Source organism: Tauraco erythrolophus, chromosome 20 (assembly GCF_009769465.1).
Source record: "Tauraco erythrolophus isolate bTauEry1 chromosome 20, bTauEry1.pri, whole genome shotgun sequence".
Taxonomy (NCBI): Eukaryota; Metazoa; Chordata; class Aves; order Musophagiformes; family Musophagidae; genus Tauraco; species Tauraco erythrolophus.
Genome location: NC_141484.1, coordinates 8,290,405 through 8,318,403, shown reverse-complemented (window position 1 = coordinate 8,318,403; position 27,999 = coordinate 8,290,405). Strand labels below are relative to the sequence as shown.

General features: G+C 57.9%; 3 protein-coding genes across 8 annotated transcripts in view; 2 read left to right on the top strand and 1 right to left on the bottom strand.

Moving 5' to 3' along the window:
* Positions 1 to 2,750, top strand: part of UBE2O (ubiquitin conjugating enzyme E2 O) — a 64,293-nt gene extending 61,543 nt beyond the window's left edge. Inside the window, 1 exon segment of the mRNA XM_086624332.1 lies at positions 89 to 2,750. Within this exon segment, the coding sequence (XP_086480458.1) occupies positions 89 to 852 (764 nt within the window). The 3' untranslated portion in view covers positions 853 to 2,750.
* Positions 2,751 to 5,880: 3,130 nt separating this feature from the next.
* On the bottom strand, positions 5,881 to 13,764 carry SPHK1 (sphingosine kinase 1). Its single transcript, XM_086624105.1, has 5 exons — positions 13,335 to 13,764; positions 8,483 to 8,632; positions 8,065 to 8,159; positions 7,678 to 7,793; positions 5,881 to 7,144 (listed from the first exon to the last, which is right to left on the bottom strand). Exons 1-5 carry the CDS (start codon positions 13,747 to 13,749, stop codon positions 6,361 to 6,363), a joined length of 1,560 nt encoding a protein of 519 aa, XP_086480231.1. The 5' UTR covers positions 13,750 to 13,764; the 3' UTR covers positions 5,881 to 6,360.
* Positions 13,765 to 14,109: 345 nt separating this feature from the next.
* PRPSAP1 (phosphoribosyl pyrophosphate synthetase associated protein 1) overlaps positions 14,110 to 27,999 on the top strand; it is a 36,157-nt gene continuing 22,267 nt past the window's right edge. Inside the window, exons 1-3 of one of the 6 annotated variants that reach the window (XM_086623999.1) lie at positions 14,110 to 14,137; positions 14,372 to 14,520; positions 21,752 to 21,863. In XM_086623999.1, the coding sequence (XP_086480125.1) occupies positions 21,781 to 21,863 (83 nt within the window). In that variant the 5' untranslated portion in view covers positions 14,110 to 14,137; positions 14,372 to 14,520; positions 21,752 to 21,780. Of the gene's footprint in view, positions 14,138 to 14,371; positions 14,521 to 21,371; positions 21,480 to 21,597; positions 21,617 to 21,667; positions 21,864 to 23,919; positions 24,008 to 24,894; positions 24,995 to 27,999 lie in introns of those variants that run through there. The other 5 variants (XM_086624000.1, XM_086623998.1, XM_086624001.1 and 2 more) reach the window with 5 other exon arrangements.

Sequence of the window (27,999 nt, the reverse complement as noted above, 5' to 3'; positions counted from 1 at the left end):
CAGAAATCGGGCTGGCAGCGTCTGCGTGGGATGGCAATTCACGGTGAAGTTCCTCCCTTAACCCCTTGGTCTCCCCTTCTCTTGGCAGGTCTCATCCTAGTGAACGAGCCCTACTACAACGAGGCAGGCTTTGACAGTGACCGGGGCCTCCAGGAGGGCTATGAGAACAGCCGCTGCTACAACGAGATGACCCTGATCCGGGTGGTGCAGTCCATGATGCAGCTGCTGCGCAGGCCGGTGGAAGTCTTTGAGCACGAAATCCGTGAGCATTTTCGCTGCAACGGCTGGCGCCTGGTGTCCCGCATCGAGTCCTGGCTAGAGACGAACGAGCTGGTGGAGCGGAGCCACGAACAGGCCAACGGGGCGGATTCTGCCTCCCTCCTCTCTGCCTGCGGCACCCTGGCCGAGAGCCCAGGAGACAATGCGGGATCACTGGGGGAGTACAGCAGCAGCTTGGAGCAGGGGGCGGCCGCTGAGCTCTCCGACTCGGCGCTGGATGGGAAGGAGGAGCTGGACGAGTCGGAGTTCACGACCTCGACGCCCAACGCTAGCGATCTCCAACAGTACTCAGACTCGGAGAGCACAGGCCAAGCCAGGGGGGTGGACCTGGCCAGAGACCGAACGGACGAGGGGAAGGCTGCCCAGGACTCTGCCTTGCAGCCTAGTGTGAAACCAAAGAAAAGGAGAAAGAGCTACAGGAGTTTCCTTCCAGAGAAGAGCGGTTACCCTGATATTGGGTTCCCCCTCTTCCCTTTGTCCAAGGGGTTCATTAAAAGCATCCGTGGTGTCTTGCAGCAGTACCGGGCTGCCTTAGCAGGGGCCAATATTCCAGAGTGGACAGAGGACAAATAAACCATCAGGTTAGGGACAGGCAGGTGCAGGGGAGAAGGGAAAGCAGCAGAAAGGAAATTGGCAAACGCTGTTACCAGTAAACTGGCTTCTCCTTCCAACTATTCTTCCTCAGCTTGGTTTGTTCCAAAGAAGGTGGTAGGCCTGATGCTCCTCCGAGGAAAAGTTGTCTAAGCATGAATAACTCTTTGCGCCCAGCCCTTCTTCCTTCCCCGTGTCCCATGTACGTGCTCCTCTTGCGAGTTTGACCCTGCAATGGTAAGATTTGAGACCTGCACAGAAGCAGTCTTGCAGCCACGTTCCCTCTGCACTTTCATCTTGGGGCACCTTTCCACACGAGGACTCTTCCCACCCAGCGCTACACCCAGCAGTTTGTTCTGGTGGGCTGTGAGCCAGGAGAAGTGATTGCTGTAGTATCTGGAAATGAAGGGCAACGCTCTCCCAGTCTTTCATTTTTTCTCTGCGTTACCATGGGTTTTATAAAGTCTACCCCGGCTTATATGTCCTTAGACATTGGATTGTGTTTGCGTTGAAGTCGTCTGCATCGTACGGAGTTGCTCTAGTCTTAGTTGTTCACCAATAGCACGAGGTTCTTCCAATCAGGACTTGACAGGCAGAACCAGAGCTCTGCACTAGCACTTGTGCTGCCCTGGTAGTGCTGCGGGGTTTCCATCCAGTTCTGCAACTTCTGGTCATTCTTCTGGAAGCAATTCTAGCCATCCCCACTTCTTTTTCTCCAGAGTAAGGCAAACTTCCCTTTCCCTACCATGCATGCCTGTCTTCGAGACACATGGGATTCGGGGTTCTGCCCTTGTTACTTGCTTAGGTGTTCATGTCTTTCGTTCCCGGCCATCCTGGCTGTCACACAGCACTACACCTACCCCTGGGTCTCGGCTGTGCCTGGGCAGGTGGCAGCGAGTTGATCTTGGGGTGTAATTTAGATCTAGCAGCTAGTCTGGATGGTGAACCTGGCACGACTGCTGCTTCTCTGCCGTTCAGCTGTAGATGGGTATTTGGGAGCTGTCTTGAGCCAGGGTCACCCAGGGGAATGGACGTGTCATGTCGTGACGAGGTCCTGTCGTAGCAGCAGCAGTTTGTGACTTCCTGTGCTGTTACTCAGCCAGCAACTGGAGCACATCAGACACTGGTGCGGACTGTTACCATTTTCTCCCCTTGCCAGCAGTTTCCCGTGGTGGCCTGGGTCTGCCGTGGCCAGCAGCGTTGTGGTCACAGCACATAACCTCGACTGCCGCGCTGCTGTGCTGCTCCGGGAAACGGCTGGCGAGGTCAGCCCGTGTTCCAGCAGCAGAGAGCTGCCTGAGCTGGTGACTGTGAGCACTTTGGAAGCAGTGACTTGCCAGAGTCTCCTGGCCAAGACACCTTCCTGAAGCCTCTTTTTTTGTGTGTGTGCACTTAATTTCACTTCTGGAGCTGGGAGATCACGCTCTGGCACTACTGCATTTGCCCAATGTTTAGGTGTTGGAGAAGCACCCACTTTGCATCCATGTGGGACACAGTCTGTCAGGGAGAGTCTGTTGGTCCTTCCAGCCAGCACAGGGAGCAGGCTTCCCAGGAAAATGTTAGGCTGAGCAGTTGGCTCTGCCAGAAGTAAGGTTGGAGACAGAACTCTCCTTTGCTCTTGCTCGGTATGGCCGTGTTCCCTCCCCTCCAGCCGGGCCAGGATCTGGCCTTCTCATTTTGAAACGGAGAACAGCAGGTGAATCTCAGCAGGTTTGTGCAGTGCTTTCTGTGCCTTCCAACACCGGGGTCTGCACCCACTGGCCCAAATCCCCCCCACCCAGCTCCCTGTGCCTGCTACTTCCATCTGCCCTGGTGATGCTCCGGAGCCAGGGGGTTGGCTGCACAACAACCTTCTCAAGTCGGGACCATCCAGCTGCAGCTCCGGCCCTGCTCTGGCAGCCGGAGCCCTCCCTGCCCGGCAGGCAGGAGGTCTGGCAGCGCGGCAGACCCCCATTTGGGGTGCAGAGAGATGCTTTAAGGCACTGGCAGGGCAGTGCCAGCTGCACGTGTAACTCGTGGCTGGTGCTAAATGAATGAATCCCTTTGAGTGAGGATCGGTGGCGTCTCTGAAATATAAAGGGGCCGATTGGAGCAGAGGGGTGAGGTTGTTGCTTCGGGGCAGGGGAAGGGCAGGCAGAGGCTTGTTCCACAAAGGATTAAACCTCTTACCAGACAAGAATTGTGGTTGGTGATTTACAGACGCTGACTTCCTCTGTCCTCTCGGCTGAGCTGTGGCTGTCCTGTGTGTCCAGCTGGGGAGGGAGAAAACCCTTTAGAGCTGAGCCACGGCTGGAGGTGGATGAATTGAGGTCCTCTAGGGCTCCTTGCTTTGCCCACCCTTTACTCTCTGCAGGTCTCATCCCACGGGAGGGCAGTCAGCAGGGGCTTGTCAGGCTGCCCACCCATGCGGGGAGGAGGGCAGGGTGCTGGTGTGAGCTGCTCAGACCCCGGTGAGTCCTCTCCTTTGCCCAAGAAGTCTCTTTTGTTTCCTCTGATCGTAATCAAGAGCTTTTTGCACAGGTTCCTGGGGCTTCCCACCGAGGAGGTGTGTATTGGCCGCCTGGAAGGGGGATGCTGCTCCCCGGCTGTCACTACCCCTGGCATCGCTCGCTCTCTGTAGCTGGTTGTCCCAAACTGAAGCGTGCACAGAGGTTTACAAATTTTCTAAAGCTTTTGATAATGTGAAGCTCCTGGGTGATGAGGTTGGTGGTGAGCACACTGCAGCTATGTAATTTTTTGTGTATGTATGTAATATTTAAGGGTAACAAAATTTAAAAGGCTAAAACCTTAAAAAAAAAAATTAAAAACACACAAAAAAAAAAGCCAAAGCATGATGCATATTGTTAGCCTTAAAACTGGCTACATGACTGTGTGATGTACAAATGAGAGCAGCCTGTAACTGTTTTAAGTGCTGGGGTTGGGGAAGAAGCATTACAAAATCAGTTTGTAGCCTTGATTCTGTACAGTATTTAATGAGAAAAAAAAAAAACCACGACCTGACTATTGAGGCCATGCTTAGAGGTGTGTCGTTCACGTGCAGATGTGGATGCTTGGTTGCTTACAATATATGTATAAAGTGCTGTGTGACCATTAAAACTTTTTTTACCTGCAGAATTTTTTTTTTTGTTTGGCTAACCAAGGTGTAATAAAGGAGGGGAGATAACTTGCCATTAAATTTTGCCTCTGTGAGTAGTTCTGACTGTTGTCTCTTTCTTTTCCTCCCCCCTGCCACGCTTGGCACTTGCCCCCGTCTCCGGCGGGCGTCCCTGTGCCAGGGGCTGGGCTGGACGGTGTCCTGCTGGCTGTCGACAGTGAGTCCAGAGGGAGCCAGGAGCTGGCAGCGAGGGGCTGCCCCTGTGGCTCCGTATAAACCAACTCCCCAAACCCTGATTCACGGGGCATCTGTCAGGTTTCTTTTTATTATTTTCTGTGCTCTTTGGCGCATGGTGCACGCCAGCGGCTCGGCGTGTGCCGCAGCACGGCTGGCAGCTGCCTCGGCGGATGGAGCCAGACCCGGGATGAAGCAAAACCCCTGGCAGACCCCCCCCAGCCTGGCAGCGGGATGGCTTGTGGGCTGCTGCTGCCTTCCCAGCCCCTCGCCTCGGTGCACAGGTAAGTGTGATGAGATGCCAAGGGCCTCCTGCACCTCCAGGGTGCTGGTGGGGTGTTTGCCCCCACGCCTGCCCTCCCTGGCGCCCCTCTGCCTGCGGGGAGAGGGCTCCCAGGGTGCCGGTGCAGGCAGAGGAGACGGGCAGTAATGTTGGTGTTCTGAGACTTGTGGCTTTGCTGGAATTGTTCAAAACCAGCTTCCATCTGCCTCTGGAACGGTGTGTGGCAGCTGCTGGCACCTCCCTTGGGTGTCAGGAGCAAGGGGCTCCCCTGGAAGAGCCACTGGCTGACAGGTTTTGGAAGCTGACAGCTTTTGTGCAGCAAAACCTGCAAAAGGGAGGGCGAGGGAGATCCCAGCCAACCTGCTGCCATGAGCGATACATCACTATGAGATGCCCGGAGGAGACTCCAGGGAGCCTTTTGGGTGCTGCGAACCCAGACGGCTCAGCTCCAGTGAACCGTCTCGCTTGGCGAAGGCAGCCAAGAGCTCCGAGCGCGTCCCCTGCCCCGGGCTCTCCCCGCAGCCTCCTCGGGCAGCGGCGGCTGTTCCACGCGGTTGGAAAGTTGAGCGCAGCGTCGCTGAGCCTGTTTTTACACCTGGCCCAACGCCATGGGGGAAATAACTTTATTTTGGGAGGTGGTTCGCAGCGGCTCCCTGCTTTGCTGGCCTGGGAACAGGAGCCCAGCTCCCCCTGAGCAGTGGGGCTGGGGAGGGGGGAACAATCAGGCTCTTCTTTCCCAGTTCTGCAATCCTAATTGAATAGTTTGCAGATGAATAAATGCAAACAGCCACCACTCTTTACTCTTCTGCTTTGTACTTGAGCGCTGTAAATGAGGTTTAATTACTGCAATTTTATACCAAATAGGCTGAGTAATCCTCCCCCCCCACCCCCCGCTGGGCAGGGACCTGCGGCACCGGGAAAGGGGACCCGTGATCCCAGCAGAAAGCCAAACCCCTCGGCTCCAACGACCCCCTCCTTGAATCTCTTCCATGACCCCCTTCCCTGCTCTCGCTCGGAGGCACTAAGCCTTCCCCAGGACATCCCAAAACATCGCTGTGGGGCTGAGCTCTCTGGATTCCATCAGCCCTGCTGTGAGGCTGGGTAAGGACCCCAAAAACCGGGGTCAGTGGCAGCAATGCCTCACGTCCTGCCTGTGAGCCATCTCCCCTGGGAGCATTTCCCAGGGCCGGTGCTCCGGGCTGGTCCTGGCCCCGAGGTGACAGTGGTCTGGCCAGGGGCAGGCTGCCGGGGAGCGAAGGGCCACGGCGCTGAGCTAAACCTGTCCTGACGGCCGCGTGGCCGGGCTGCGTGTGAGCCCAGCCCGGGGTGACGGCACCGCAGACGGCTGCGAGCTCGGATTTAAAACCCAGAAGGGGTTTTTTTGCAAACGCTAGATATTTATTGCATTTCTCACAAGAATAAACTCTGCTCCTACAGGAAGCTTTGGGTAGAAACGTTCTTAAAAAAAAGTCTATTTCTTCTGTTCGATATATTGGTCCTGACCATCCCTGGGGGGTGGCACTGGCTCCGCGGTGGGGACGCGAGCGGTGCCACCGTGTGCGTCCAAGCCGGGGAGGGGACGGGGCTGTGCCGGCGCAGCCGCCCGCGGCCGGGATCTCGTACCGCGATAAAACGTGCTGGTGTCTCACCAGCACAGGGTACCTGATGGGGCTCGTGGCTCGTTTTTGGGACAGCGCTGGTGGCTGTGCCAAGGGGGTAAAGCTAAGCGCGGGGGCAAGCGAGGGGACGAGCACCCACGGCCCCCGAGAGCTATTGCTATGGGAGGAGGAGGAGGTTCCTGAGTGGGAGGAAGGCTCTGCCGCCCTTGTGCTGGGCTGTGCCGGCAGCTCAGCGCTGCGAGGGGAGCGACCCTGGCTGCTCAGGAGCCGCTGAGGACACGGCAGAGGCGGCCATGGATCTGGCCCTGCACAGGCTCGCAGGCCAGCACCTCGCCGTCCACCGTCATGATGCCCGCGGCCGTCCGCGGCTCCAGGCGGAAAGCCCGGACGGGGACGTAGCACAGGTGGGGACAGTTCAAGTCTAGGTGAGTCCCCCTGGCCATGGCCAGGAAGATCTTCAGCAGTGCCACGCGGCTGATGCCAGCCTTCACATAGAAGAGGTGGATGCAGCCATCGTGCAGCCGGGCTGCTGGTGCCATCAGCAGGTTGGTGCCCAGGTGGGACTGGTAGATGGCATAGACAGAGACAAACTCCTCCTCGGGGACCACCGTCCAGTGCGCCGGCACCGGCTGGCACAGCGGCACCAGCAGCGAGTCGGTGGGCAGAGCCCCGGGTGCCTCCGTCCCCGCCGGCGGCAGGATGTGGCCAGCCTGGCCGTTGGTGACGGGTGCATGGGGGTCCCTGGATGCCGGGAGGGTGCCCTGCTCGGGGACAGTGGGCAGGTAGGAGAGGCGGCCCTGGTACACCCGCAGCTTGGCCAGGCACTGGAGGGTGCCCAGGGTGAAGCGGGCGTTGCCCAGCCGGCGGTACTTCTCGCTGTCGATGTCCACATCCGAGATGAAGCCCCAGCCGAAGCCGAGGAAGGAGAAGAGGCGCTTGCCCGAGGCCGTGCTCAGCGAGACCAGGTCCATCTGTGTGTGCAGCCCCTTGCACAGGATGAAGGCGCAGTTCGTCAGCAGCTTCTTCTTGGCGACGTGATCATTGCTGCCAGGGATGGAGAGGGTGAGTTTGGGCTGGACCCGACTCGAGGGTCTCTCCTGTCATCTATGTGCAACCCTCACCCTCGTGCTGCGGGTAGGACACATCCCAGCTGGGTGACAGTGTCCCTCAGGGATGGCTACTGGGAGAGGTTTTGCTGGGGGTAGGAAGGATAAACCAGCTCCTGAAAGAGGGGACTGAGCTGGGGCTGCTGAGCCAGGGCAATGCCAGGCCCCCCACCACGCAGTGGGATCCACTGTGCCCAGGGTAGCTCCTTTGGAGTAAAGTGGTGTCAGACTCGGAGCCCGGGGAGGAGAAAGGCTGTGGGGGGAGATGGGGACCGGCCAGGGCTGTGCTGCACCAGCCTGCGGAGAGGTGGGCACCCCTGTGCTGGGCATCCCTGCTCCCATTACCCTTCCCTTGGGCTGGAGCCACGTGCAGCTTTGTGCTTTCCTGATCCTCCCCTCGGTGCCCGTGCAGCCCTGTGTGCCAGCCGCTGCGGTGCCGGCAGCAGGTGCCTCCGCGGGGTGGGAGCTCACCCTGCGTAGTGGTTGATGGAGGCAGCCAGGGCATTCCCGGAGCCCCCCGGCAGGATGCACAACGGCTTCTTCATGGTGTCCTCCCAGTCCGGCCGCTCCATGAGCCCGTTCACCACCTGCAGGGACGAAGAGAGCTTGTGGCACCCAGGGCCTGGCAAGGAACCCTGCAGCCCCTGCTCAGCCTGGGGGTAGCAGAGACCGTGGTGCCTCCAGCCAGGGCAGGACCGAGGCCATGGCTGCCCTGCTTTGCTCCAAGCTGGGTGCCAGCTCTCCTTTGCCATTTCCTGCCTGCTTTTGTGGCTCAAAGCTTGGCTCCTGCCCCAGGCACCCCTCTTCTCCCGGCTCTCTGCCCATCCTGGCCTGGGGATGCCCTGTGGTGCCCCTCACCTCGTACAGGAGCCCGTCCCCGGCCATGACCACCAACGTGTCCCACTGCGACAGGTCCTCATCCCGCACCTTCTCGTGTGCATGCTGGGGTCTCTCTGCGGGGGAAAGTGGGGACAGTCAAGTGCCACCTGTTGCCACCTCCCAGATGGTGACCGCAGCCCTGCTGTCCCCATGAGGGTCCCAGACAGGGGTGCAGGAGGGGAGGCAGCCACCCCTGCTGAGGGCAGCTGTGTCCCCTTGCACCCTTTGCCACCACGGCCTGTGACAGCCCACCCACTGCCTTGTCCAAGCCAGCCAGAGCTGTGGCAATGCCAGGGGGCACGAGGCCCTTGGAGCAGCCTGTCCCTGCAGCAACACCCAGGCAGGATTCTGGGAAGTGGGAAGGAGAAGAATGTGAGGGAGCTGCTCGCAGACTCACCGGTGATGAAGACGGTGGTGGCGATGTCGGCATCGGCCAACATGGGCTGCACCACTGCCTGGAAGTCCTCGACGGCACGGCCGGTGCCGCTGTGCGGGTTCAGCAGCACCAGCGCGCGGCAGGGCCGGGGCAGCACCCCATAGCTGTCATCTGGGGGAGGTAGGAAGGGGGGGGTCAGGGTGGTTGGGCCGTGGTGCTGACCAGGGAGGGCTTTGTGAGCCGGGACAGCGTTTGCCACGGCCCCATGGGAAGCGATGCTGCTCCTCATCCCCACAGGCTGTATCCCTACCCACAGGCAACGGGAAGTGGGCAGGGATAGGGGGTCCCTGCTGGGAAAGCAAGGGAGAGGTGGCAGAGATGGGGACACAGAGTCCTGCAGGGAGGTAGCAGAGATGGGGACAGGGGGTCCTGCAGCTCTCCCGCAATCAGCATATGTTTTCCACCCAAGCCAGAGCCCCGCAGCAGCTCAGCGATGCCGCAGTGGAGCCAGGGCTCCGCTGCACTGCCTTGGGCATCTCTGTGAATCCCAGGGCAGCCGGGTGCTGCGGGCTACATTTTCAGATGTTCTGAGGAAAGAAAGGTGGAAACAAAGGGGAGGTTTGACACCCAAACCCCCACGGGCACCCCACAGCTCATGACAGGGCTCAGCCCCCAACGCACAGTGAGCCAAGGACAGAGCCGGGGCACTTGAGGTCTCAGTTCCCCACATCCACCCTGGATGGAGCAGGGCCAGGACAGACACCTGCACCAGCAGACGGACATTTCTGCTTCCCCTGCTCCCCACGGGGCTCGAGTTTCACGTGCGAGGGCCCTGACTGGGCTGTAATTACAAGCCTGGCAGGGGCCTCCATCCCTCTGCCCCCCACCCGCATCCAGCCCCTGAGCCCAGCCATCCCTGCGGGGGGACAGGGTGAGCCCAGGCCACACTTGCCCTGCGAGGGAGGCACAGGGAGGAGAAGTGTGATGCGATGGTGGCAGCGTGCTTGAAGGAAGGGTCCCTGGGTGCTGCTCGGGCACCCTGAGCCCCAAAACGAGCAGGGCAGTGTGCCTCGAGCTCTCACAGCACCTCTGGAAAGCCCTGGCCCTGCAGGATGAAGCCACGTTTGGGGGGGTGTCCCCATCAGCCGTGATCTGGGGTAGAGGGTGCCCGTTTGGGCGCATGGGCTCTGCGGGACAGCACGGGGGTGTGCCTGCTGACTCAGCAGAAAGAGCTGCTCCATCAGGAGCTGAGTCACCAAAGCAGACAGCGATTCCCGGCACTGCCCCAGGGCCGGGAACCCCCCTCTGATCGGGGCAGGGGGGCTGGGGCCAACTGCCTGCCCCCCACCTTGTCTGCACACTCTGATCTGAGTCGTTCAGACACGCAGGCAGCTGTTTTACAGCTAAAACCCCTCCTGCCGCCCTCACTGGGCATGGAGGTGGGGAGAGAGGAGCCTGGGGGGATGGAGGTCCCTATGGGTGCCATCTCCCTGGGGTGACACCCGGCAACACCCCACTCACGGCCATGCTGGGGCTTCCCGAGGGTTGGCAGAGCTCCACAAGCTGCCCCAAGGGGATACGTGCCTGGAGCATCACGTCTCCGTGCCTGTCCCAGCCCTGGCAGCATGCAGAGCTCTGCTGATTTTGGTGCCATCAGATTGATTTTCTGGCCCTGGGAGCGATCAGGTGATGGTGTCACCCTCTGGGACACCTCCTTGTCCCCACGCCAGCGGCCTGGGACCTGCCTGGTCCAGGCGCTGGCTCTGGGCTGGTTCTCTCCACTGCAGGTCTAGGACAGGGGAAGTGGCCGGATGCCCCCCCCCTCCCCGGCCCCTTATCAGTGGGCGCCAGACACGAGGGGACCAGCTGCCCTCAGGGGACGGTGGTGAAGCGCCGTGAGCAGAGGCTGCTCCAGCTCGGGTCAGGGATAACACGCAGCAACCCCGGGACTGACTGGCCCTGCTCCCTCCCCTCCGGAGCCTTCCCCAGTCACAACCAGCACTAAAATCCCCCGTAGACAAACACAGCCAAGCCCCCAGGCAGGGGGTTTGTGCTCAAGCCCCAACTGCTGGAGGCAGGTGATGGGGGAGCTTTTCTCTCCTCTTTCTCCCTCCCAGCCCGGCGGATGCAGAGCGAGAGCACGAGGCACTGCAAGAGCCTAAATATCATTTCTAAATCCACAATGTTTCTTATCAGCCACATGGTTTCTGACGTGCACACACACCTGCCTGGACCCGTGGCTGCTGCCCCATGGCCTCCCCTGGGCGGTGGGGTACGGCTGGGACCCTGAGGACCCTCTCCTGGGCTGGAGGGGGAAAGGCGAGCCCTGCTCAGGGCACCGAGGGATGCTGCAGCTCCGTCACCAGGGATAGATTGCTGGGACCAGGGTGTGAAGAGAGACGGGGAAACGATCCCAGTGCAGGACCAGTGACACCAGCAGCATCAGGTTCAGCCCAGGCTCCCGTGGCAGGAGCGGAGGGTGCTGGTTCAGAGCTGGAGTCCAGCAGCGACAATGTGGAGGGGACAGATTTCAGCAGCATCCCTTTCCCTCGCGCAACGCCGGCCAGCCCCTGGCATCTCGGCAAGGCTCAGCCACTTCCTGGCACAGCGCGGTTGCTTTCAACATCCAACGCAGAGCAGAGCAGACACTGAGTCAGCAGGAGGAAGGGGCTCCAGTTGCTGCCAGTGCACAAACTCCACTCTCCTCTATCCACCCACGTCCCTCCGCGTGACACATGTCCCGGCCGTGCTCAGGCAGTGACCACACTGCCACAGCTCCACCATCAGCAGCTCCAGCTGCTTCCTTGTGTCACCGCATCCTTCTGGAAATTCTCTGGGCACAAGGAACAAGCGTGCCAGGCTGGCAGGGGACAGGGCTGTCCTGCCTGGCGATCCAGCTGCCATGAGGCTGGGACAGACTGGGACGTGCCCGCTGCATTCCCTGTCCATAGAGTGTCACCTCTGCACGGCGAGGGGATGAGCATGGCGAGGGGGTTCCCCGAAAGAGGGGCTTGCAGCAGGGCCAGGTCCCGCTTGCTGCCGGCAGCGCTGCCGACGCGCCGCAAGGCCGTGGCCACTGCTGGCAGCTCGACAGCAGCTTCCTGCCACAGCCAGGGCTGGATTTCCCCACCAGGACACAAGCCCAGAGACTGTTCTCCCTCCCAGCCAGCCACAGGGTGGGACACTTCCCTGCACACTGCGGGGAGCCCCAGCTTTGTGGTTAGTCCCTGCTGAGGGACTTTTTTATCCCCTTGGGCTGAAATAAGCAGGGGGACGCTTCCCTCCCACTGCAGCTCTCCACAGGCCTTTCATCCCAGAGGATGCTGAGCTGGGATGACACTGGGATGGGATCAACAGTGGCTGCCTGGTCCTCTCCCTGCAGGGATGGGGTGGCAGGATTGCTCTGCACGGACTCACACGCGGCTTCCCAGTACGGCCTTATCTGTCCCGCACACGCCGCGATGCCGGCACGTGAGGGTGCGTGTGAGCGCAGGGTGTGGCGAGAGGCATTTTTAGCTCCGTCCCAAACTGGGGGAGGAGGTTTGCAAATCCTGCTAGCCCTCAGCTAGAAAAATAACTGCACAATCCCGCACAGCCTTCTCCCGTCCTCCTTCCTCCAGCTCCCCCGAGGCCCCTGCTGTGCAACGAGCTGCTCGTGCTCCAGCACCCTCGCACCGCCTGCTAAAACGGTGAGGGTTTTAAAACGCTTGGAGACTTATAACTGCAGAGTTCAGGCTGGAAATAGAGCCGAGGAACTGGTTTCACCCTCACCCCTTTCCGCTGGAATTTTTTTGTTGTTGTTCTTTAGGAAGAGTAGCAGAAAGTTGTTTTGTAGCTGCAGGTCATGTAAAAAAGCTGCATTTTAAAATCCAAGCAGGGAGAGCTGGGCTAAATGTGATTTGACAGGATCCCTCTAACCGCATGCCTCTTAATTTCCAAGTCTGATCAGTGCGACTGGACAGCTAAATAAATGAAGTAGTGCGTATAATTGAATCTCTGCTCAGATGTTCAAACACACGCCAGCCCGCCCTGCCCCGACTGCAGGAGCCGGGGGACTCGGCCCCCGAGCCAGCCGCTCCCCTTCCAGCTGGTGGCAGCTCCCGGGAGGAGAGAGAACCGGAACCAGGATCCCTCCGTGCTGCCCTGGCACCCCGCTGGGCCCCGAGGGGTGTCCCGGAGGGATTCGCCTTCTCCCAAGTGATGGATGGGACCTGCCGGGGACGGTGCCTGGCTCCCGTCCTGCCTGCGTCAGCAACGATGACTTCTTTTTTTCTTGGTTAATGCTGCCTTTGGAGCTCTGCTCGTTATTGAACTGAAGCGATGCGGGGATGGGGGGGGGGGGCGTGCAAAGGGCCCCCGTGGTGCGACCACGTCCTGCTGCCCCTTCGATTTAAGGGCGAAAGAGGCGAGAAGCCATCCCCGACCCTGGGGCTGTGCACAGGGATGTCTCTTGCTCCTGAGCCCTGCCAGGCTTGGGGCCGGGGGGGGCGGATCCAGGTGACCCTGCGGGCATGAGGATCGCCCCCCGCCCGTTCCCCACCGACCCCGACCTGTCCCTTCGGAGCCCGACCACCGCGCAGAGCTCCCGGCTGGGCGCCCGGTGCCAGCCGCGTCCCCACACCGCCCCTCGGGGACCGCCGTCCCGCGTGGGGACGGGCAGCGGGGAGCCGGCGGGTCCCGCGCCCCACACCCCAAACCCTCGGGCGGCTGCTGGCCCCTGTCCCGGCACAACCCCCCGCCCGCTCCCGGGGCTCGCTCCGTCGGAGCGGGGCAGGGACGGGCCCCCGCCCCGGGCGAGCGTGGGGCGGCCGCGCCCGTGGTGGTGGGGGGGTGGGAGGAGGGGGATGCTTGCAGGCGGCAGCTCGGTACTCACCGTCCTGCGTGGGCACGGCGGGCACCGAGAGCTCCCGGATCCTCCGGCTCCAGGCCTGGGCGATGCGCAGGTTGCCCTCGGCGTCGGGTCCCAGGGAGACGCGGAAGGTCCGTTCCAGGCGCTGGCGGGCGGGCGAGCACCAGCGCGGCCCGCGGAACGGGTAGCAGACGACGGAGAAGCAGGCGGCGGCGGCGGCGGGGAAGGCGGCGGAGCCCACGCAGTCGGCCAGGCGGAGCGCGGCGTCGGGACCGGCCGAGCCCCCGGAGGCGCCGCCGGGACGCCGCACCTGCAGCTCCCGCGCCGTCAGGGCCAACGAGCAGGCGGCGGCACCGGGGGTGGGTCCCGCACCGAAGATACCTTGAAGTAACACCGGGCCCCCACCGGGCTCCGGGGGAGCGCGGCGGCCGGCGGCCATCGGCGGCGGAACGGGAGCGGGACGCACCGGGGAGCGCCGCCCGCCGCTGCTCGCTGCTGACACCCGCCGCGCCGCCCGGCAATGGCAGGCGGGGCGGCCCCATTCATAAAAATTTAACCCACCCACCCCCCCTCTGGCCGGAGGGGCCCGTCCCGGGGCTGTCCCGACCCCCCCGCCTCGTCCCCTCCCCGCTGCCTCAGTTTCCCCCGGCGCCGCCCCGCGCCCCGGGCAGGGCCCGGGCCGGCAGCTCCTCGCTGCCGTCCCACGGGCGGGCGGCGGCGGGGGGGACCGGGGGGCACCGGGACTGCCCGGCTGGAGCGAGGCTCTGCAGACACGCGAGGGCAAAGCAGCGCCGTGGGTTTGCCGCGGGTGACTCTGCCCTGCCGGGGTGCGTGTCTGGCACAGGGGGTCCCACGGTCCTGGGGCTGGCGCGGCACCGACCCCCGGTCACACCGGGAGAGCAGTGGCAAAGCACCGGGCAGCGGCACCCGCCCCAGCTCCTGTGCATCGTGTCCAGCAACGCTCAGACCTGCGCTGGGAGCGGGACTACGCCGGCTCAAATCCTTTGGGCCCCACACTGAGCTGAACTGAGTCTAACACCGATTCCGCACCTCTTCCGCAGGGACAGGGCGAGAGGAGCAGAGCGGGTGCCTGGAGAAATCAAGGCCCAGCAAGGGCTGAGGAGGACAGTGGGCAGCTGGCAAGGGACACCCCCAGGAGGGAGGCTGGAGGGGGACGGTGTCCTGCTCATCACTGGTGGCTCGCCATCAGGTACGTGTATGGGTTGGAGGGTGCCATGGGCATGGAGCCCCACGGAGGGAGGTGGGCTGGGCACCTCGGGGCACACAGCGCTGGGGATGGAGCCCAGGGGACCTGCCCGAGGGTGCCAACACAGCTGGGAGCTGCTCCATGCCCACAGTGGCTGGCGAATGTCACCAAGTCACGGACTTTTGTCGCAGCTTCTGATGGCAACAGGACTGACCTCACGCTCCTGAGGTGCTGCTGGGCTCTAGGGCGTCTGGTGCAGCTCAACAAGGATATTTTTTGCCATCCCCATGGATGTAGCTCTGCTCCATGCGCTCCAGCTGGCCTTTTGCTCTCCTGAGGCTCTAACCAAAGCAGAGCTGAGCTCTGCAGGCGATAAGCACTGGGACCAGTGCCATGGGAATGGTAAGGCAGGCAGAGAGGTGCCCCAGTGCCTCCCTCCACCTCCCCTGGGCTTTCCTTGCATCCCTCAGACCACCCTTCGTGGCAGTGTTCATGCGGGTTTCATAGGCTGCTGGGCTGGCAGGAGCCTGAGACCTGTAACCTTGAGCTCACACCTCGGGAGCCATCGCTCTCCACACTTAGGGCAGTTTCATCGGCGGTGAGCCCTCAGCCCTCTGTCCCTGCTTAAACCTGCTGGAACTGATGAAAAATTGCAGGGAGAGTACGGGATGACCAGCTGGGTGGATAATGCGGTTAAGTCTTGCTTTCCCAGAGTGACCGAAAAGAAGAGCCGACGTGGCATGATTTGGAGCACCACGCTTTCGAAAAAGACTTCCCTGTGAGCTGGGGCAAAACCCATTCCCAGCCATTTGCTGGCTGATGATTTCTGCTGGAGAACCGCAGCACCTGCAGCTGATTTGGGGTGAGATTTGGGCACAGCCTATTCCCCAGCCTCTGCCATGCCAGAGTCCAGCGTTTGTAAACAGCGCTGAGGTCCTCAGCGAGGTGTCATGGAAGGAAATAGCTGGATGCTGAGGAGTGCCATGGTCCAGCGTTTGTAAACAGCGCTGAGGTCCTCAGCGAGGTGTCATGGGAGGAAATAGCTGGATGCTGGAGAGTGCGGTGTCCTGACCTGCGACTCACCTTTCTTGATGACTAACCCACTCCTGGTTTCTGCTCAGGAAGGCACGAGACATGGTGGAAGGATGTGAGAGCAGCTGTCACACTGCTCTCGGCAGGTGCCATGGGGTGATGGGTCTACTTTGGGCTCTGTCCTCACTGTGCTACATCCGGCTGTGGCTCCGTGCTGCAGGGATCCCCCTCACTCTGCCTGTGCTTTAAATAGGAGTCGAATGCCCAGCTGGGCTCCGCTGGCCACGGCCGGGCTGTGGGCTGGGGAAAGGGGCTGAGAGCGTCTTCATGGCAAGCTGTCGAAGCCAGCAATGCCGCAGCACTCAGGCACAGGAAGGGTGAGCGCAGGGATGCCCATGTGGGGGATGCCTGGGGCAGGGAGCTGAGGGGGCTGCAGCCAACTTATTCTTGGATGGAGAACAGGACCAGCACAATCCCAGCCTCCGTGGTGCCACATCACAACCAGGCAGAGCTTTTCTGTATTGGTGCTGGTCTACGGGGACTACGCGTGAGCCCATCCTGATGCCATGCCACCCTTGGCAGATGCCCACTTCGTGCCATGGCCAGCCTGGTGCCCACCTCCAGCCCTGCACAGATCCCTTTGCTCTCAGCACCTGTGGGCTGATCCGACCTGGTCCCGCACAGGCACTGCTTGTTTGCTTCCAGGTGCAACGTCTAACACGTAGGTGGGATCACTTCTGCCACTGCTCCGTGCTGATTAGCAGTCGGTTCGGGCTATCTCAATTACGAGAGCCTTAATGAGCTCCCTGGACGCAACCGGCAGCCGGAAGGGTGCTCAGCAGCCACGGCTCTTGCGCCGTGGGCAAGTGTCTGCCCGTCAGGTTTGTCCTGATCGGCTCCATTCCTGCCCGCCTGGCGCCATAGAGGCCATGTGTGTGGGAGGGTGGTATGAGGACGTGGCGTGAGGATGCGGCATGGAGCCGGTGTCCCGGTGGGGTCAGCTGGTGGTGAATCCGCCCACCTCCTTTCTCATTGCAAAGGGGGCTTGCCCAGGGCGCAGGGTGTCTGGTCCAGCCGCGACCACAGAGGCCATCAGGCTCCCTTCAAGAGCAAACAACCCTCAAACTCCTGTCCTGGGGGGGCTTGCAGGGTACCCCAGACCCCACAGACATCATTTGGACAAGAAGGCTCATACGTCTGGAGTGCCATGCCCCGGGCTTGCTAGAGAAAGTGATGTATGCTCTGTGTTTGGGGAAACTGAGGTAGAAGCAGCAGATAAATTTGCCTTGAGTTGTGCAAGAAGCCAAGGGTTAAATGTGGCAATTAAACACCCCTTCAGCTCCCTCCTGCTCCCAGGATCTTCCTGCTCCTGCCCTTAGCTGCCTGAGGAGCTGGTCCCCGGCAGGGAGCATGTCCTGGGCGAAGAAAGCAGAGAGGCTGGGAGCTTCCCGGCTCTGGCATAACCCTTTTCCACCCCTGGCTGATGCATCCTGGCTGCAGCATGGACCCGTGGCTCTCAGTGCCAGGGCAGGGCTGGATTTTGGGCTGCCACTGCCTACGGCGGCAGCAGGCAGCCCCGGAAGAGGCGTGCAGAGGACACGGCTCTGCTGCAGGATGAACTGCAGCGTTTCACTTCGAGGCACGCGGCTCTTCCAGATCCCTGCCTGCTCTGCCACATCTGCTGGCAGCCACCCGGGGACAGGAACCGGGAAGGGGATGCACTCGTCCCGGATCCATCTCTTTTAGCATCGTTCCCACTGCTGAAGGTCCGTGTCTCAAGGTGGAGCCAGAAATAGCGTGGCTCTGTGCTGCATCGGGGCTGGCAGGGCTGCAGGGTTTGGCAGGGGGACAGGCACCGACTGCAGCACTGGGAACTTTCCAGCCAGCGCCTGCGGAAGCAGCCAGTGCGGAGATGGAACTGTTTTGGGGCAGATTCAGCCCAGGGACTGCAGGTCGGCCCCCTTCAGCCCCCAGCCGCGGGGGCTCGCAGGGATCGGTCACCCTGCAGCTCCTTGGGGAGATGCTGGTGCCGAGGCAGGGGGCCAGCACTGAGCCGGAGGGGACAGAAATCCCAGAGCTGTCTCCTGGAGGAGAGCGGTTGGGATCACAAAGGCACATGAGCTGGGACACAGGTTTTGGGTCTGCCACCGGTTCGCTGCAGGACTACAGCACCCTCGCTCTCTGTCTCCGTGACCCGTGGGCAGCAGGTATCGCCACGGTCCCAGCCTCCCACGGCGCCCAGGGCTTGACCCAAGAGGTTTCTCAGCCACTGAGGAGCTGAGGGTTAACTGTGAGCTCCTAAATCACAGCCAGGCTCTGCAGCCCCCCATGGGCTGCTACCCACCCCTGACCCTTGGCTGATCTCTCGGCGGCTGCCGGCACAGCCCAGGACCACAGGGCTCACCCGGAAGCCCTGGACAACACCGGCGAGCTGAGCTCATTCCTCGCAGCTGACGCTTTACTCAGAAATGTTTCTGAGGTCAGACCTCCTCCAGGGAAACACTCCCAAACGCTCCGCAAGAAGCTGCTGAGTCTGGAGAAACCGCGCGCACCGCTCGCTCAGCCAAAAAGACACCCCGATGAGTGGCCCTGGCGTCAGAGGGATTGAGGCTGAAGTACGGCCCTTTGATCTCCCCCCTTCCCACCCCGGGCGGGGGGAAGCCAAATTTCAGGCTGTTGCAGGGTTTTCACCACTTCCCCGGCAGCGGTTTCCTGCCATGATGTGAGCGCAGGAATTTTTGGGAAGTGAGTCAGAGGCTGCAATGAGAACCACCTGGCTTGGCTGGGACGCATGATCCCAATCCTGGGGGCCGTCCCTGCCACCGTCCTCGGCGCCTGCAGGCAGCATCCCTAGGGCAGAATTACTTATGGGGGACACGGCATCCCACCACGGTGCCTCATTTCTGGTCTGGGAAGAAGAAGAGGGATTCGCTGCCGCAGTTCCCACAGCTCCTCTTTCCTTGCCCGGCTGGGATCGGCGTGCTCTGGCCACCCCACCCGGGCTCCAGGGAAAAACTCGGTAAAGGAGAAAGGGAAAAACTTCGTCCCGCTCTGCAGGAACCTGCCTGCAATGGCTGTCCTGCCCCGGTGCTGTGTCGGCCTCATGCAAGAAACCCCCCCCAAAGCCCCCTGGCATGCACAGGGCAGCACAGCAGCTCTAGTTTTCTCCAGGGAGTGATGCAGGACTTGGCAGAGCTGAGAAACTGCCCTCCCTGTTTGTTGAAATTCAACAAATAAAGCCGGTTCCTGCTAAAGGAACCTCCCAGGTATTTCCTGCTGGGCTTTACCATTTTTTGTTATTAAAAATGTACAGCCCCCTGCCTGTTCCCCCCCTGCAACATTACTAAAACCTTCTGCTCAGCAAATAACTGCATCGCAGCCAGAGAGTGAGACTGAGCCTGGATAAGCTTTTTCAAAGGAGCTAAACCTGCTTAAAGCCGGTGCTGTTCCCTGACCCACCCTCCTAATCCTGCCCAGCTGATAATGAAATAATAAAAGGCTGCAGAGCCTTGCTCTCCACTGCACTGTGGGGGAGGTTTCTGCTGCCTCTGTGTGTGCCATGAGCTGGGATATTAATTACTCCCTAAGTAAACAGAATTGCTTCTTTCTTCTCCTTTGCCTTGCTGTAAAACCAGGTGTGGCCATCAGCCCCAAGAGCAGAGAAATCAGAGTCGTTCCCTGTTCCAGGAAAAAGGTTGGTTGTTGCAGTGGTATCGGGCAGGATCTCTACCCGATGCCCTGCCCGGGCTCCTCAGGAGCTGATCCCAAAACCCCATAGCTCCACCAGCCATCCTGGTGGGACCCACAGGGCCATCCCTGCAGAGGTGCTGTGCCATGCGACCTGCAGCGCTGGGTCTCCCTCCTCATCCTGGGGGCAGGTACCTCCCGATCCCCCCTGCCTGGGTGCTGCTCTGGGGTTTGTCCCTGCTGCTGCCCTGCCAGGCTGTCCCTGCAGGAGCCTGGCTCTGCTCCCCTGGAGCTGCCATTTCTCTGGCGGGTGCAGGAGGGACCTCGGGAAGTAGCCAACTTCCTACATCTCAAAAACAGTCTAACCCTCCCCCTCCTCCAGATCTTTTTTCCAGCTTCTGCCTTTTGAAGGGCAAACCCAGCAACTTGTGACAAGTGTATGGCTGTAGCATGGGTGCTGCCACTGCTGTCGGATGACTGTGCCTTGCAGGTCAGCAGCAGCCGTCCCTAAACATGCACCCACATATGGGGCCAAGGGAGAGCTGCCCGGGGTCAGGGGTGCCCGTGAGGGGGTATCTGGGCCACTTGGCAAACAGATGCTGCCAAGTCATCCCAAGCTGCAGAGTTACTGCCAGCCTGAAGGCCCGATGAGCATCGCACACCCGGCTGTGCTGCCTTCTTGGTGTGAATGCTTCTAGGCAGCTGATGGTGTCAGCTCTTGCCTCGCCTTATGCTGCCGTCGGGGAACAAGCAGGGACGAGGGAGCTGAGCTAGAATAGACTCTGCTGCGACAAGGCACGGATGAAGGACCTGTGGGAGACACAGAGGGCTTGGAGAGGCATCAGTGACCCAGCAGGCACCACACGCAGTGTTGGTGGCAGCAAACTGCCTGGATGTGGGAGAGATGTGAGCTGGCAATGTGTGCTGGCAGCCCAGAAAGCCAACTGTATACTGGGCTGCATCCAAAGAAGCGTGGGCAGCGGGTCGAGGGAGGGGATTCTGCCCCTCTGCTCTGCTCTCCTGAGATCCCACCTGGAATACTGCATTCAGCTCTGGAGTCCCCAACACAAGAAGGACATGGAGCTGCTGGAGCAAGTCCAGCAGAGGGTCATGAAGATGATCTAAGGGCTGGAGCACCTCTCCTATGAAGACAGGCTGAGAGAGTTGGGGCTGTTCAGTCTGGAGGAGAGAAGGCTCCAGGGTGATCTTATATAGCAGCTTTCCAGTACCTAAAGGGGCTACAAGAAAGCTGGAGAGGGACTTTTTACAAGGATATATGGTGATAAGACAAGGGGCAATGGCTTTAAACTGAAAACGGGAGTTGTAGAGTAGATATAAAATTATTCACTCTGAGGGTGGTGAGGCACTGGAACAGGTTGCCCAGAGGAGTTGTAGATGCCCCATCCCTGGCAGTGTTCAAGGCCAGGCTGGACGAGGCTTTGGGCAACCTGGTGTAGTGGAGGGTGTCCCTGCCCATGGTAGGGGGGTTGGAACCAGATGGGTCGGACCAGAATTTTTCTCCTTTGATACTGTCATTTATTGCCCGTACCTGAGAAAGACTTTATCCTCACATCTAAGGAGCCCAGACCACCTGGGAGAGCCTGATAGCAAGCGTTCCCTTCGGAAAAGGCGCAGAGATCAGGTTTAGCGCCAGCAACACCGCCCCAGGCCATAGAGTAAGACTAGAGCGCCGCCGCAGCGCTTCCGTCGCGCCGCCATCTTAGGCGCGGGCAGCGAAGCCGCCGCATTAAGGCCGGTGCCTCGCGACGTCGGGCGAGCCGGCGTCGCCGGCAGCCGCAACCAAGAAGCGGGCTGTGTACCGCCAGAGGAAGGAGAGTTTGTGCCGGTTTTATGCCTCCTGCTCAGGTACCGGTACTGCTCGGGAAGTAGGTGATGCCTCTCTCGCGGTGAGAGGAGAGCGCGTGCCCTCACCCAAGATGGCAGCGGGGGCGGTCTCTCCTGGAGGAGAAGATGGCCGCTGAGGGGTGCGGCCCTCTAGCCAGGGGGCGGAACGCGTCTGGCTGGGTGAGGGGAGCGGGAGGGGATACCCCAGTACCACAGCGATCTCCCTCCAGCCTCGCTGCCTCACAGGGAAACCCCCATCCCCTTCCCAACAACCCCGCGCCCCCCTCAGCTCACCCCCACCTTCCCCCGCCGAGGAAACCCCTCTCTGCTCGCTGCACCCCCTCCTCCATTTGAGGTGGGGGGTGTCGTCCCGCCCCTGGTGCGTGAGGGGCCTTTGGGTAAGCGCGGGGCGGGTTCGGGGTGCGGTCACCCGAGGCCTGGCTCCGGGAGGGGCTGGGGGTGCTCTGTTTATTTTGATAGTCATATTGTCACCCTCTTAACACTTTGCCACAGGGTCGGACCAGCGAGAGTGTAGGTAGCCGAAGGGTTCCCCTCCTCCTCCTCCTCCCCCTCCCCACCCCTTAAGGGGCGGCGATAGCGGCGGAGAGGAAGAAAAGGATGCCACGGAAGCTGCTGTTGCCTTATAAATCTGTTTTTTCTCCCTTTCGAGCTCCGCGGGGCTTGCATGACTCCTTGGCGATGAATGCAGCCAGAAGTGGCTACCGGGTCTTCTCGGCCAACTCCACGGCAGCCTGCACCGAGCTGGCGAAGCGGATCACGGAGTAAGTGCCCTCTCTTCCAAGTTTCTTGGCTTCCCTCCCCGCCCCGGAGCTCCCCCGAGCAGGCAGGCTTTCTGCAGAGCGGCTGGAGAGGCTTCGGCGCTCTCCCGCCTTCCCGCGCCAAAGATGTCTGCTGCGAACACCTTTGCTGCGGAGGCTTTGCGCTGAGCGCTCAGCAGCTCTGCCCTTCTCCTCCTCGGCGCCGGCTCATCCCTCCTCGTAACTCAGTTTGACCCAGCGACAGAAATTGTCCGCCTGCTTTCTGCCTCTCGCGTCTCCGACGTCCAGTTCAGTGCTGGAAAGGCCGGGTTGCAGCAAAGGCTGTTGCTTCTGGGGGGGGAAAGATGAAACTTGGCTGAACAAACCTCAGAAAGCGTTTTAGCTGGTTTGGGAGATGCTCAAAACTCTCCCAGCTGCTTTTTGTGGGGACAAGCTGGCGACCTTGTGTACTCAGCAACTTGGTTGCCTGTGCGGACCTCAGTGCAACAGCAGCAGTGGCACTGGCCAAAGTGGACTAGTGAATCTGCATTTTTGGTGGGGTGGGAGAGGTGGGCAGCACATGCTAACAAAAGAGAGTTCAGTTTAGGAGTAGGAGTGTGCCCCCCCCCCCTTTTTTTTTTCAGCCCGTAGATTTGGGCAGAGTTTGACCTTGACTTGGTAAGGATGGATGCGCTGCGTCCTGCTGAAGGAGGTGTGTAAGAGCTGGCTCCAAAATAGGGATCTTGCTGCACGGAGGAGCACTGAGTTTACCCTTGATCTTTTGTTTTGAATTAGTTTGGTTCAAATTAGGGTGCTCCCAGCCTGTTGTGGTTTAAACCACGACACAGCCAAAGGGTCTTTTCTGAGACAGGCATCTTCGTATTGAGGAGCTGTCATCCTAAAGCAAGATTTGGGCTTCCTTTCTCCTTTTTCTTGGGTATAGTTCATAAGAAACGGCTCCAAAAATTGAGGGACCTCAGTGCTTGTTTGCCTGCTGCAGCAGGTAACATCCTGGCTACCTCTTAGGCAGCTGTTGGCCAGTTTCTGTCTCCAAGGGCATGCTTAAATTGGAAACATTACTAAATACAGGTGTGCTGCCACCTTAAACTGCAAGAACATTTTGCTATTCATCCAGCTAGCTTAACAAACGGTGTGTTCAGTCCTTAGCACAGATTATCTCCATGAAGCTGACTTGGCTGTTTGGCTGAGATCACTGGTGTTGGTGGGATGCAGATGGGATAATAGTGATGGACTTCTCTGGGTGTGAGGTGGAGAGGGAAATCCTTGTGTTTGGAAATGGAAAACTTGTGAAAATAAGGTGTCTCTACATAAAAAAGTTAGTTTTGCTGCAACAGATGGGATATGGTTTTACAAGACTTGCCCTGTTGTGTCAACACAGAACATAACAGAAGTCCCCTGGGGATGAGCTCCAAGTACTCAGGACTGAAAGAGCAAACGGGCAATCTTTATTCTCTGCTCTCTGTCTTAAAAATAACTCCCTTTTTTTTTTTTTTAAAGATGTAATGAGAAGAGACATGGAGTAGGCTTCCCTGGGCTGTGGCACACGCAGCTGGCTGTGTGATGTGCTGCTGCAACCCTTTGCAGGGTTTCCAGTGATGCTCTTGGGGTGAATTGACAGCAGGATCCAGGGAGTGACCCCCTGGCTGTCCTTCGCAAAGTAAACTTTTAATAGAAGTGATGTGGGCTTTTTGCCTTGGCTCCGAGATCAGCGAGGACGCTGGATGCTCCAATGGTGACATGAGCACAAGTGTGATGCACAGCTACTGCTTATATTGAGGCTTAAGGACTTGTAGCTTCACTGTCTGTAAAAATGGGAATAGTGACCACTCGGAAGGGTGTGACGCATTATATGTGGATGAGGTTTTGCTGCAGAGAGGTGCAAAATCTGGAGCCATTAATAGTACAGATTTTCCAACAGTAAAAGTCTCCCAAAAATACATTTATTTTCAGCATCTTGTGCAGTGGTTTTGCACCAACTTCCCGTAGGAGCTCAGGGGCTGTTTCACCACGTTTGTAATACGTCCCTTGTTTTTTCAGGTCGCAAAAGATGCGTGACTGCTGGCTTTCCCACTGTGTCACGTCCCAGCCTGTGCTTTGCTGGGGAGATCGGTTGCGCCTTTTAGTAGAGATGGAGCAGTCTTACAAGGGTGAGTCTGTCCTCTAATATTGTGCGTTCTTTTTAAAGTTTTTTTATGACCTTTAGTGTGAGTAGTAAAAGAACTTTAAAACAACACGCAATATTAGGAGTAGGGCCCCTTGAGACGCTTGTCCATCTAGGCTGTGTTGCTCTTCACCTGTAGGTATGATGTTAAAATCGATACTTGAGGAGTCCTGGCTTATTTGTTTTTAAAATCTCAAGCTTGGGGAGGAGCATTGTGACATAAACCAGACATCTGAAAGCTGGAGTTCAGTCTCCTCGCTTCACTTAATGCAAAACTTCCAGAGTTGCTTTCAATTCAGGCTCTGAGCATGACATTCTGGCACGCTTCCGATCTTTACAACTTCCAGTTAGGCATTCTTGTCTGATGATAGGATGGGAGACTAAATGATTAGTCTAACTTCTACTTTGAGTTCTCAGAGCTTTTGTTTATGTTAGCATCCATCAGGGAGAGGAGATGGTGCTGGCTGATGAGAACCAAATAGCTTGTGAAATGTTAAATAATGAAGATGCTCCTTAGATTCAAGACCACTGAAATGTAAAGAAACCTATATGTTTACTTGTGTCTTATAAATTGAGAGGGAAGATTTTCTTTTTTTTTTTTTTTAATTCTTTCCCAGATGGAAAGAAAACTACTATTGTAATTAGGACACTTGGCACCTGATTGTAAGCTGCATTTGCAGGGGAGAAAGATAATTTCTGTGACCAGTGCTGATCCCTAATGGGCCTTGTGTGCTGCTGGAGGAGGGAGGTCTAGCAAGTCTTTTTAATCTCCAGAGTCCAACAGATGCATTTAGATCTTCCTCTGACTGCGGTGTTTGGCATTGAGGGTACAAATATTACAACCCTCTCCCTGCTTGTGTGCTTGGGTTGCAGGGGATTGCTGATTGAAGCTTGGTCATGCCTCCCCAGTGCTCCTGCAAGTCTGAGTTATGTGGGACGTGATACTGTCGTAAACTCACTGCAGACTGTGGATGTGAGTATTCTTTACATTCATTTGGTTTGCAGCATGGCAGATGCTGGTGACCTAAAGATAAAAGCAATGCCATGAGCCTAAAAAACGTGGAGTAATGAGGAAAACATGGAGACTTGTGTTGTGATCTCTGATTATAGGGAGCTGAGTGTGCAACACTAAAACCAGAGTGGTGTTTTCTGTGAATGAGTGGGAGGTAAGCCCTGCTTTTGGAAGAGACAGTATGTTAGGAGGACTTGCAGTAACCTTCCTCAGCTGGAGGAGATGGAGGAAGAATAATGTCACCCTTCCTTGTTAGGTCATCTTGCTAGCAGGTGAGAGAACGCACAGGGGAGTCAGATCACAGTAACCTTGTGATGCTGCTCTTCCCATCTTCAAACTCTGTTAGTGCCTGCGGGAAAGAGCTCTTGTGTAGTCCTACAGGAGTAGAGGAGGTGGCACCAACTCTTTTCCACCTCAGGAGATGCAGCACTGACAGGAGACTAACAGATATTACAGCGTGAAACTGCATCAGAAGATTTTGGAAAGGGAAAAGAATAACCAGGTAAAGAGGAGCGTAGTGCTGGAGTAGGATGAGTGTGGAGCAGTTGGGCTTTGAGATTTTCTGTGCCGTTTAGATGGAGCATGTAATATGGCTGAGCAGATTGGTTTTGTGTGGTAGCTTTCTGTGCTGGCCAGCACAGGGTTTAGGGGAAGTTGCTTCACGAGGAGCAGACTGGTAGGAGTAGAGGAAAACCTGCGTGGTGTTTGCTGGTGGTTCAGCTGCACAGCTTTGGCATGGCTGATGGCTCCGGGTACAGTTGGCAGATGAGCAGCAGGGACTGTTATTCAAGTATCCAGTCATGCCAGGTGGATGGGGAGAGGTAAAGGAGAGCTCAGATAGTTGTAAGAATATTTGAACAAGGGTGTTGCCTTGTATCCAGGAAGCTGCTGTTTCCTTTCCCTTTCCTAGCTTGTTCTTGACATGGGAGATTAGGAAATAACAGCGTAGAGCTGCCGCTGTGCTAGCTGGACCAGTTAACTGACCTTTATTTAAAGATTTACTCGAGTTTGAACAGCAATTCAAAGTCAGGCTGTGGCTTGCCTTGGCCGCGGTCAAGTGTGGAGCAGATCCTCTGCTGTCAGCTCGAGCTCCTTGTGGAGGCTGCAACAGTTTGTGAGGTCTGTAGGTGTGGGGAGAGTCAGGTATTTGCGGAGCTGAGAGCAGTGAAAGTGTTTGTAACATAGAGGATATTGCCAAAATAAAATCATCTCACAGTCAAGGGCTTTGTATGCAGATTTCTCTTTAAATTGAATGTTTGCTCTGTAAGCTGGCTGGAAGCTTCCTTTGGAGATAACTTTAGAAATGTTTTCTAGGCTCTTGTCATAGAATGGGAGAAGGAAACACAGCCTGGGCTGAGAGCCCTTCCCAGCAGTACTGAAACATGCTTTGATGGCATGAAATACTGCGGGTGCACTTGCCTTTTGAATTTTGGTTCAGCTGAACGTCAGGTCTCTTGTAACTGCCTGTCCTTTGCCTCGAGAACCTGGTACAGTCACTTCGACAGTCTTCAGAGGAGCATTTTAAAGTACAGTCTAGTACAACCTTGTAGTGTTCCCTAACATACTGCAGTGTGTCACTGCCTCATTAAACTAAAGGTGACGTCTGAGCTCTTCACATTCAGGCTGTGAATTTGAGACAGATTTTATAAACGCTCTTGTATCCACAGCTTAATTTTCTCTTGGCATGTGTTGAGACTGCGGAAAGTTAGATCATCTTTCCTGGGCAATGGTTACAGAGAGAGATATTCCAAATCAATATAAATTTTTAGTGGCCGTTTGCTCTGAGTAGGATTTTTTTAAAGCCATAAAGAGAATTTTTCTCGTAGGTGCTATCTGGTCCTAGAGGAATTGGTTTAGTGATGGAGCTGGTGCGAGGATGGCAGAGCAGAGTGAGGAGCACGGCTTTCCCCATCAGGAGCAGCGAGTGGTCACACAGGGAAAGCTTACACTGAGATGGTGTCAAAAAGTTTAAAAGCTGGGAGCAGCCTGGGTGGCAATACCTCAATCCTGCTGTGCCCAGCCCTCTGAGCTTGGCAGGACTGTATGTGCGTAGCCTTTTTAACAGATCCCAGTTCTGAAGACTGCTGCTTTTAAAAACAAAACCAATATCAAACTGAGTTTCTGTTTCGGATGGAGAAGGGAGCTTCCAGAAGTGAACTCCTGTTCTGATGTCTGCTCAGTGAGATTTCTGCAAATACTGTAACATCAGCCTGACCATTCTCCAGTCTTAAACACCTCAGTATCAGCAAAAGCCCCATCCTCTCCGTAGCCAAATACTGCACCACACGGTAGGGCTTTTGTCAATGGAGCTCATTTTGGTTGGAGATGTGATTCAGCTGCAAGACCTAAAGTATTATTTTTGTCAGAAGAAGCTGTATCTCTCTGCAGGGTGTGTGCTCTGGGTTACCTGTAGTGCAGCCTTTTCTTTCCTAGCGTAGATCTGCCTGTGTCTGCAGACAAGTGATCCAGTAACTCATAGTCCCTGTTCGTACGGTCATGCTGTTAGTCCTGAAGCCCAATGCAAACAGAGTTCTTGCTGTCAGCTTAATTCCGTTATTGCCTAAAGCAGTGACTGATTGGGAACTTCTGCACGGAGAGGATTTAGAGAGAAAAGAGCTGGGGATGGTGGGGAAAAAGGGAGAGGTGACGGGAAGGGGGAATTTATCTTTGAACTCTGTTACAAAGAGTTGCCCCCAGGCCGTGTGGTGGCTAAGGCTGTGCTCTGCCCTTGACATCTGAGCAAATCTCACTTTTGACACAAGTTCTCTGGAATTCAGTGCTTTACAATAGGAGCTGCACAAACAGTTCCCTCTTCAATAGCCCTGACTAAATCAAGGTTTTATCGGACTCCTTCACTGGCCGAAGTCTCGGCTTACACAAAGCCTTCAGAAAGGGATTTAGTGGAAGGTGTGCCCCTTGGGTAAACATACCTGAACTGCTTTAGTGAAGCTGCCCTGCCTGCAGCC